Source organism: Falco naumanni, chromosome Z (genome assembly GCF_017639655.2).
Source record: "Falco naumanni isolate bFalNau1 chromosome Z, bFalNau1.pat, whole genome shotgun sequence".
In the NCBI taxonomy this organism is placed as follows: Eukaryota; Metazoa; Chordata; class Aves; order Falconiformes; family Falconidae; genus Falco; species Falco naumanni.
Genome location: NC_054080.1, coordinates 24,223,201 through 24,234,227, shown reverse-complemented (window position 1 = coordinate 24,234,227; position 11,027 = coordinate 24,223,201). Strand labels below are relative to the sequence as shown.

Below are 11,027 nucleotides of genomic sequence, written 5' to 3'. Positions count from 1 at the left end.
TACCTTCCCTCTTTCACACAGGTAGTTTCTGTTGGCTTGCAATCAGTAGTACTTGGAGTCAAATCTATTGCATGTTGACTTCTTGTACCTATTCTGCCTCTGTCTTCAGAAAGGATACACAAAACAGGAAGAACTTAGCCATTCAAAGTGTCTAGCTTCAACTCTTATGCACTGTTCCCAGCTGGGTAAGAAGAAGTTGCAAAGTTTTGTGTTACCCAGTTGCAGCTGCTTTCAAAAAAGGAAAGCTTAAACTTTGTCCGTGAGAGGTTCTGTATGAATGTAAGTAAGCCTCTGTAGATCTCACTGAGGAGGAAGGCAGGTGCATACATAAAAGAGTCATTGTGTGACACTAAATGGCTTAATCAGGCTTGCAATAACTATTCTAAGTGTGTCCAGTATTGTATTTTGTGCTGTTGTCCTCAGATCTTGTGTAGTGTATAATCTGTAGATATCCAGTAGTACTGAATTGCACTTGCAGTTAGCATTTAAATGATGTAGCCTCAGTCATTTTCAGCTACAATGCTTTCTTAGTAAAAATATCAAAGGGGAGGGGGGAGGGGACGGGACACAAAAACCCAGTAAGAGTTGAGGTGACAAACTTAGATCACCTTCATGATTCAAGTTAAGGGGTTTTGAACATGTGCTTTACAGTTGAGAGAAATGCACTGAAATAATCAGTTATAACAGCTTGTGGTAGCAAGCATGTTGTCCAAGATTTAAAAATGGACTTTTCTCTAAAATAAAAGTAATTGGTAACTTCATAGCTTGAATGAACTATGCCCTTGTCTCATCACAGTGTATGCTCATGCACTGAGCCTTTATGCAACTCGTGTGTCATCCAAAACCAAAATCCTGGTCTTCCTTCAACCACCCTACTTCATCTACCCTACCTGATGATGTTACCTAGTGGTTTTCCTTAGAAACAGGAAAAGACAGCTTTAAAACTTTCTCCTGGTTTATTTATCTTCCTGGTGTCAGGTGATTTGGGACTCTAATGCTGTAATAATCTTGGTGATAGGAACTCTGGTGATAGGATCAGTCAACAGGAATAACAACAGACTGTAGCATTTCCTTCTGGGGGACGAGTCCTGGAGGGCCTTGTCTTTCAAGACCAAATCCTGAAATGGCTCAATCTAGCTTTTGTCTCACTTTGTTTAAAAAAAAAAAAACAACAAAAACAAAAAACAAAAATAAAAAACCAAAAAACAACAAAACCCAAAACCAACCCATAAACACACAGCACCACCACCCCACCCCAACCCAAGATATCCAAAGACTGTTCAAAACAGTAAATGAACAGTAAATGGCAAAGAACAGTAATTGAGAAGGTGGGATAATGCTGGAGGAGGTTATGTTATTCAGCATCAGGTGAAAACTAATACTTAGTTACTTCTTTAGTGCACGTAGTTGATTTCCCAGCAAAAGTGCCTTTACTCATGGTGAGGCAGAAGTTTGTATTCATACCCTGAGGCTGCTACTGCCTGTGGAGTTAAGAAGACTCTCCTAAGGCATGATTAAGTATCGGGCTGTGGAAATCTTTAATAAGTAAGTTGACTTCTCAGATAAGAGTTATATTTCATCTAGTGCTGTGTGAAAAAAGGGAGATGTTGACGAAACAGTGAACTTGGAGCTACTGTCAACTGTTAGGGAAATTGTGTCCCAGGCAGAGGAAGTCTTTAGAACAAAGCAAGTGTGTCCTATGAATAGGAGATGCTGACTGCCCTCTATATTCACTGGGTCATTTTTTTCTTAGTGAAAGATTAGTTTGTTTTAAGAGAAATTGGTTGTTTTGTTAAGCAGCCCAAATTTGGGCTTATATGTATGTCATGATTTTAGTAAATCTAGCCTTAATGTGAGTTGCAAATAAATGTGATAAATATGCAATAACTTCTTTGTATGAGGGTACTGTTTCTTGTAGTAACATTGCTTTCAGCTTTCTCAGTAAGGTTTCTAAGAAAAAGATGTAAGCATGGTGGCATGTGATCTACCTTATGGCTTCCATCATGCCCTGCACTGTGAATATTTTAAATTGTTTACTATTGTTTATGTTCTTATTTTGCCATCCTTTTATAATTAACTATATTTCTAAGTTTAAAAGTACAGTTTACATTGTCTTCTAATATAATGGTGAAGAAATAACAAGTGAGACAGATAATTTGGTTCTGTGAGTTTTTATTTTATAGGAGCTAGACACAGGGGAATAAGTAACTCTTTGCATGTCAGACTCAAGAGCTGATGTCAGGATGCTTGAAAAACAAACACTGCTCAGTTTGAGAATGCTTGCCGGTATGGGGTTATTCAGATTATGAATGGTCATTCAATATTCTTGAAATTAAAGAACTCATGGAATAAAAAGACATTTAACAAAAAAACCTACAAATGTGTGTGTGCTGGGAATCTAGTACTAGTTTGCAGTTTCTAGTAGTACATAAACTCTCTGCTTTAGTGTGAAGTTTTTAGCATCTCTTTCACAGAATGCTCTAAACTTTGAACTTGGACTGAAGAGTGATCTGCCTAATTGAATGATGGATGGTCTGTGCTGAAATGCTGTTAACTTCAACTTCTTGATGTACATGCATGCCTTCAAAAGTTGCTGTGAAGTCTGGAAACAGTGGTAGTGGGAAGAAGAGGGGAAATAGCTTTATTTATTGCACATTCAAAGTATTTTTTTAACACAATATAAATTCTTAAGACCAAACTTGCGTAAATAGTTCCTAATAATATGTTGGGCCTAGTCACTGTTCCAGGCTTCTGTGCTGTGCTCTAACCTTCCTGATTTACAGTTGGTGATTTGAGGACAATATGGTGTTTCTCCTTCACTGTTACAAATGTAATAGTTCCTTTTAAAAATAAGGCAGGGTTTAAGTTTAGCTATAGGAATAGCCTGAGATTTGCTCTCAGACTACAGTTTCAGACAAGAAATAAATTTTTTCTAACTTCTAGCTACTATAGTAGCATTGCTTTTGTTGATCTGCAGTTTATAGCAGCAGTCTTGCCATCCTGGTGTGAAGAGCAAGAATCTACATGAAGGAATCCAAGCTCTACTACCCTGGGGTGCAAGATGGTGGTGCTGCTCCATGGGTGACTGGCTGTTCAGTTGTTGGGTCAGTGGCTGTTTAATCGTCAGCTACCTGTTTTTTTTATAAATTCTGAGCAACAGTGTTCTTTTTCAGCAGTAAAGTCAGGTGCCTTCTCTTTTTAAATCGGGAGGTGATGTGACAGGAACCTAAAATGTGACAGGAAGCTCACAATCATTGCGAACTTGTAGAACAGCCTCTCTTGTTGATTTTAAAATCAGTTTATTTACAGAAAATGTCTTGCACTTAGTGGTGCATGGTAAATGTAAATGGTGCAAAACTGGTACTTATACATGTCACCATAATTTCAGATTGTTTTTGTTATTACAGTATTTCAGCTTTTGAAGCAACCAAAATTATTTAAGATATGGTAAATTTCTACAAACTAACTGAAGGTGTTTTTACAGTAAATTAGGCTTGGAATGTCACTACTCTAGCGTAATAGGTTTTTGTTCTTACGCATTTATAGCAGTAGTGTAGTTCAAGAATGAAATTAGGCTAAATGCTAGTATTTGCACTGTTCTTAATTCTGTACATAAGCACTGATAGATGCAGTAGGACTTGTGCTGTGTGTGCATTTCACTGCTTCAAGTAGATTGTCAAGATGACATGTAGCAATTACGTTGGCCATATTCAAGATTATACAAGAGAAATTATTCTGGATTAGTAGTAGTACATTAAAAATAAATGCTTGGGGTTTTGCTTGTCTTTTTCCTGAAAGTATTGGTTAAGCTAGACTTAACCTGTTGTATAGATTCAGCTTTACAGAAACCCTTACCTTTAAATTGTTCTCAGTTCTGGGATACTTTTGGGACAAAGTAAAATTCCTCCTTCAATACTTACAGGAAAAAAGGAAGCTTTTAAGTAATTATCAAAAGTTCACAGGGTACAGAATGTTTAAATTTGAATAGGTAAACTGAAGTTTACTGAAAAGTGTTGAATATTTTGTCATTATTAAATATTGTTGATCAGAAGAACTAGCTTCTAGTTTCCATTATGGGTTACAGCTCAGTGCCTTTAAGAAAGTGGTTATAGCTCATGCAGTATTAATAGTTTTAAAACAAGGCCTTTACAGCTTTTTAAGAATAGATCCTGGAAAGTTGGTTCTCTACAACACACTTCCCACAATGAGAAACTGCAAAATTTTTTTCAGCATGTTTGAGCAAAATTACTCAACTAGGGAGATGAACCATTTAAACCTTACTGGTCTGGATACATATTCTTGTTATGCAGGAAAGGTATACAAAACTGCATGATAAAGAGCTCTCAACAAATGTTTCTCAAGCCTATACTTAAACCAGGATCTTTCAAGTTTTACTCTGTCTGCATGGCACTGCAGTTTATCGAAGCTGTACTCCAGCCCTGAGGAGCAGTTTAGCTGGGCTTGCAAAGCACTCTTCACATTAAAACAGCAAAACAGACTCCACAGAAGAAGGTGGGGTCTTGTTCATTAATTGTTACATAATGCTAGATTGCTGTATGTGTTCCAGGATGCAGGCTGACTCAGGTGGTTGCGGCCTGAAGATAACACTTATCTGTGCAGCACTGCATGCCTCACAGAAAATAGAGAGCCGGTGTTACTATATAGCTCATGTGTGAAGGGATATATTGTCTTCCTGTTTGTTTAAAACTCAAGAACTTCACCTGTTTCCCTCAGTGATATGTAAGTGGCATATTGGTGCTAATTAAGTAGAAAGTATTTGAGGCTAATAGCGTTAAAACCATGTGAAGTTACAGATTTTATTCTATTTCCATTATGTTATCTTGAAGAAAGTTTGCATTAGTCAACTGTTCAGTTTTAGTAAATAAAATCTGTAATTATCTGTTAACATCTGCTGTACTGATGACTGTGATATTGTTATTCATTGATTCAGGAACTGAAGCACACCATTTAAGAGGCTATGACTAAATTGACATTTTCTTCTCTACTGTAATTTTTCTCTAAAATTAAATGACTTTATGCTGAACTTCCTGAAGTACTGAAGTATGAATATAAGCATTGCTGATCAGTGTGGAATGTAAAGCCTGTGCTGCAGGTACAGGTTATTCTTTCACTGTAGAATGTTTAAATGTTGCCTTAAGCCAGTCAGCAGCACTGATTACATACAGTGCCACGAAAAAAGTACTATTTTTTGAAGTCAATTGTAAAGGTGGACAAGGGGCCTACTGAACAGAATGGAAAGAAAAAACACCACCATCAAACTTTCTTAAAAGGTATTATATGTACTGGAGAAAGGAAGAATGTGAACTTCTATCAGTGCTTACAAAGTATTTACTTTTTTTGTATTTCTTTGTCCATATAACTTGTTATTAAAATAACTGGACATGTGGAAACTTTGTGTACCCTTCTGTTTCTATGAAGTGTTCACTGAAGCTGTACTGGCAAGTACCGATGTTCCTGCGCTCAGGTAAAACCTGTGATCAGATCTCCAGTGAGTTCTTATCAACTTTCCATGTCCCTATTACGGGAACTTGCCTGATGGTGTCATACATTATTGAGGGTTAGATGGTATTTTGGAGAGTGTCTTTGTGGTACCTTCAAGCAGACCCATACAACAGTAAGATGATTAGGTGTGGTAAAGCAGCCGCCAAGGCAAAGAAACAGCATTAGAAATTTATTCAGAATATAAGAACATTTGTAAAATAAGTATTATAAATGCCTCTGTATAAATAAATGCCGTTTTTACAATTCTATATCAAATAAACACAAAACAGCTATATTACAGCAGCTAGGAAACTAAAAAGCAGCAATACATTTAAAGCTAATTCAGTAAGGGGAAAGTTTCTGAAATTACAATGTATGGCAGAGTGTTAAAGGAGGAGAAGATGCTAATAAAACCAGTAGAACAATACTGACATTAATGCAAACTTAGTCACATGTGCTTTGCAATAGCTAACAGTACATTCAAGCTGGTGAAGATTTATACATTTAAAGTACTTTTTTTCTGGACACACTGTGAAATACAAAGTTTCATGCACTCTGGTGACTTAGAAAATAAAAACCCTCAACACTGAGCGAACAATTTAGGTTCTGTTGGCAAGAACCGCTTATTTTTCTTGGTTTGCAAATGTATTATTTCTGCAACAAGTGTTAAGTGAGCTAGGTTGCTGTGACTCAAGGTGATTTGCACATGTCTATATGCTGATGTGATGGTACTTCAAACAGTTGCATAAAAGTTTTTTTGGCAATCTCAGGGTTGGTGCCATTTTAACAGATGCACTGAAACTGCAGCTAGTTGTTAACATTGAAGAGTTTTCACAGTAACAGTAAACCTTTTACCACTTCCCTACTGGCCTTCTCCAGTATGGCAACAAATGAAGCAGTAGCTGCTTGCTTAGGCAAAGCAACTGGTGGGCTGGCAAACCAGCTACTGCTGAGACTGTATGGTACCAGTGTTGCTTTTTCTTCTGTAAGCCCTTACGGGAAGAAAAGAGGAGTGGCTTACGTTTACTAATGATTTGTAACTTGCTCTAAAACACTTCTAGAGCACAGCTGGCAGGGAAGATTTCAGTAAATGTAGAAAAACAACATTCACTTCATGCAGAATCAGCAAATCGTTTAGGCTTGAAAAAGGCACTGAGAGACACTACAGGTTTTATGTCTTTAACTCCAGGTGCAACTTACGCTTTCTAGACTTGTAGCTTTATTTTAAAGACAGGTTTCAATGCAGATGTTTTAAGCTTCATTGTATTATGTTTAACAGCTTCTCTACCTACCAAGAAATAGAAAAACCCTGAACCTAAGAGGAAATCCAATGCAGCAGTGGTTTCTAGTCACCTTAAGTGAAAGGTATTTCACATGGAGAGTTTGAGATGACCTCAAGTTACATGGGTGTTTCAGGTGCAAGAAAACAAAACCGTAACTGCATAATTTTGTATTTCTTCAGAAACAGGTGTGATCAACTACCCCTGAAGCTTACAGCAAAACCCCACATTCCTGTTGGTGAGAAACTTGTTGGCCAAAAAAAAAAACCAACCGAAAAAAAAAGGGAAACACTATAGACAGATACTTGGGAAAACCATAATGATAGTAAGAAATCAGTGTGCCTGCCTGCTCCCTCAACAGACTGGTTTGCAAAAATTTCCATTTGCATTATAAATAAAGCAGGGTGATTATCTTGAGAATGAAGACTGATCAAAACCAGTCCCAGGGCATCACTACCTACAACTTAATTTTGAAATCAGCATTGTTTTAACTTGCTATCGCAATCAGTCATGTGTGATGTTGGCTTTGTAGCTGATGTATCAGATGCTAGAGAAGCAGGAATCACTACTGTAAGAGAAGAAGAAAACAGCAGCTACGGTAATTAGAGATGTCATGAACACCAACTGCTACAGTTTCAGATGTAACCAAAACGTAACAATAATGCTGTATTCTGAACATGAATTCCCACAACCATTTTGACTGCCTGGCCTAACCCAAGAGTAGACAAAAACAGTTCAAGTCCTCTAAAAACACTTCCTTAGCACTAGAAATCTGAGGAATAAATGAGAGAAGTTACCATAATTCTAAATACACTAATAAAACTTGAGATGCAATTTGACATGTAAAGCAAAAAGGATAACAACTGAAACCAGACTCGCTTGAAAACGGAGCCTGAAAAATACAAAGCAGAGGTGTAACACAGTTACAGGTTAACAAAGTGAATGGAATCTAGTATGGCATGTTAAACATGGAAGCTGTTTTACCTACTTGGTCAAAAAGAAGCAAATTCTGAATGAAACAGGTGCAATGGCAGACTCCTGTATTTTGCTCCCTAGAGAAATCAACCTGATTGCCATGCTTTGTTTAATGTTCATTACCATAATAGGCCAACATTTTCAATTCAGTCAGTTTGATAATACAGTAACATCATGTGACTTAAGAGAATGTTAGCAGTTAACAAAAGATAATCTAAGAAGCTGTATGAAAACTTCACCATTCACATTTTGTTTGTGGCTGTATATCCATACACCTACACATTTATAGTTTTGTGCCTATGTATTTAATATTAAACAGGTACATTCCTAGTAAGTACCTTTTTTGGTCAAAACAAGTATGAAAAGAAGACATTCTACCTCTTGATCACAGAAAGCTGTTATAAGCACTATACATGTGACAAAAATGGCCCAGCTTCTTAAAGAAAACATTGGCTATAATGTATTAGCAAGAAAAAACAAGTGTTTCACAAATTGCAAACACCATGCAATAAAAATACTAGGACGTTTCCTATAATTTCTTACCCAACATTGGCACAGACTACCTATCTGTCATGGTGAAACTCACAGTCTTTAGTCCTCTTACAAACTGTAAGAAAGAAAGATACCATGTAGTTTTCAGAGATGCAACTAGGGTTTCTTTTTTTTTTTTTTTCTTTCCTCAAAGCAGAAGGAGTTTTCCTACCTGATCTGCATTGTGAGCGACAGTACTGCAAGTACGGTGCAAAAATCCAGGCCAGCCTATCCCCTTTTCCACTCTGCAGCTGCCTATTTAGTCGATTTAACCACAGCAGCCAGTCTTGAGGGTACAAGACAGTTGTGCGCAGAGGGAGTTCAAGGAAGACTCTCAAATGACCTCCAAACTCCCCAAATTAAAACCTATTAACATGAATTATTTCGCTATGTGACACTATCGCCCATGGGACATAGATAAAATGGAAGAGAAGCTGTATGAATATAGACATAATGACACAGACAACATACATAATTATAGCATGATAATTCAGGCACTGCCATTTTACATTATGAAACAGTCCTTAAGGTTAACACTTAAATTATCCCCATGGCACCTCTCCGGGATCCCAGAGAAGGTGCTTAAATGTGTCAGTGTTGACAGTCAGAGCTTTTAGTGTTTGAAGCTACCTAGAAGTCAGCCTCCAAAAGAAATTTGTAATGGCACTAAGCATCTTTGAAAGAGATGCACTTAAAGTGAAGTTTCATTGGTGTGTGGTCTAGAGTTCTCTTCCTCTAGTAAAGCTATTCTTTGCTTGAGCATCCTTACTTGTGTTTCATGTCTCTCCACCATGGCCATCATTTGCGATTCCAGTTTCTTCAGCTTGTTTTGATGCTTTTTCTTTGCTTTTTCATAAGCTGCTACCAAGTTGCTGTTAGAAATACAAGGCAATACAAGGTCAATCAAAAAAGCTTGCTCATAGCAAATGCTCCAAAAATTCACCCCAAACCCCCACCTTCAGGGAACTCCGAAGTCTGGGTGCTAATCAGTGATCTTCCTAAAACTTACTAGTGCTTTAAAACACATTAGATCCCAATCCAGATCAATGCTAATCTATCTTTTCTAGGGCAAGTACAGCCATTTACCAGTAACCTGGTCAGTGAAAGCATTTTTAAACATGGTTCAAAGAGCCAGCTAGAGGTTGCTGGTGATGACCTCGCAGAACACTTATTTGTGATATAATATTAAACATGTTATGATTTACAAAAATATTGCATGGCCAGAATCTGCTTACAAAATCCAGCAGAGATTTTGCATTTTCCATTTGAAAAAAATGAACAGCTATATTCAGAGGATGGCATCTTGTCCTAATGTGTCAGCTGCTGAGTGTCTTCTGTGCCTTCACCTTGCCTCAGTAGGAAAGCTTGAGATGGGTACTGCTCCTCACCAGAAGGGCTTTCAAGTATAATTTACTAATGAAAATTACATTGTGAGTGATAAGCTCCTTGCAGGAAGGGCAGCTGCAGTCCACCATGTTCTCAGTCCATCCAAACACAGTGCTAGTAAAATCTATTGAGTGAGCAATAAAATTCGTGTGATTATCAAAGCCAGTTTATTAATAAAGAGGCTGGAGCCAAAGAAAAAGGAGCAATTTTAAACAAAGTAATGGATTCATGAATCTGGCTAAATGGAGGTTTTTTGTTTAATAATAATGCATTTATTAGCAACTCAGTTAAGATTAACCTGTTTTCCCCCTATTTGTTCTTATCTATGTAGTTTTAGTGTCCTGCATGAGAGGTTTATACCTTTCCCATCTCTACCTATAACCTTAAAGAGTCAACATGTGTGAACACAAAGATCCAGAAACTGCTCATTAAAGTAGGGGGAAGATTACAGTGCATTACCAGAACAAAGCAGAAAAGAAAAAACCCAAACCAAAACAAAACCCCAAAACCAATGGTGCATCCATCTACCGGTAGATCCTGTACCTGTTTGCCCTTTTAAGGTCATTAACAAATTCTGCAGACTGCTGATGTCTGATTTCACTGCTCTTCGTGAGTCTTTCCAAAGCACTCACTAACTCTTGCACTCTAGCTTTCAGTTTCTTCTCCCTAAATCAGGAGAAAAGGAGTGAGAAAACTATTTTCCAAACAGGAACAGTACTTCAGCTTGAAAATGCATGTTGTTGTTGTCTTGTGGTTGTCTTGTACTGGGTTGACGGGCTGAAAATATTTTCCTTACTACTACTTGGATAATACAGGAGGTAGTTCTAACATTAACCTTTTCTACAGATTGGTATTTATAACATTCACCATTTTAGGTTACAGGATCAGAGATGCAGCAGACAAAAGAGAGAACAAACCTCTCTGGTGGATCATGGTCTTGTATGTATGTATCAAATCACATTAAGAAATAATTACAAAGATACATTAAAAAAATATTAAGAATACCACACACATGCCACCTACTGTGTGAGATAGCAGAGAAAAACAGATATCATGGTGATCATATAGGAATTTTAATTAAAAATAGCATACCATGATTGCTATTAAAGATCATTTACTAAACAAACTTCTTTTTACTTAGAAATTAATATAGAATCATAGAATAGTTTGGGTTTCAGGGGACCTTTAGGCCCATCTTAGTCCAACCCCCTGCAATGAGCAGGGACATCTTCAACTAGATCAGGTTGCTCAGAGCCCCGTCCTGCCTGACCTTGAATGTTTCCAGGGATGGGGCATCTACCACCTCTCTGGGAAACCTGTTCCAGTGTTTCACCACCCTCAGAGCAAGTCCAT

The 11,027-nt window shown here is 37.5% G+C and overlaps 1 protein-coding gene across 4 annotated transcripts in view; it reads right to left on the bottom strand.

Moving 5' to 3' along the window:
• Nucleotides 1–5,679: 5,679 nt before the first annotated feature.
• The window catches only part of MCC (MCC regulator of WNT signaling pathway), a 226,333-nt gene continuing 220,985 nt past the window's right edge, over nucleotides 5,680–11,027 (bottom strand). For all 4 annotated transcript variants that reach the window (XM_040580652.1, XM_040580651.1, XM_040580653.1 and 1 more), the window contains 2 exons: nucleotides 10,218–10,340; nucleotides 5,680–9,160 (listed from right to left, as the gene is read on the bottom strand). In XM_040580652.1, coding sequence (XP_040436586.1) covers nucleotides 8,980–9,160; nucleotides 10,218–10,340 — 304 coding nt within the window. In that variant the 3' untranslated portion in view covers nucleotides 5,680–8,979. The remainder of the gene's footprint in view (nucleotides 9,161–10,217; nucleotides 10,341–11,027) is intronic.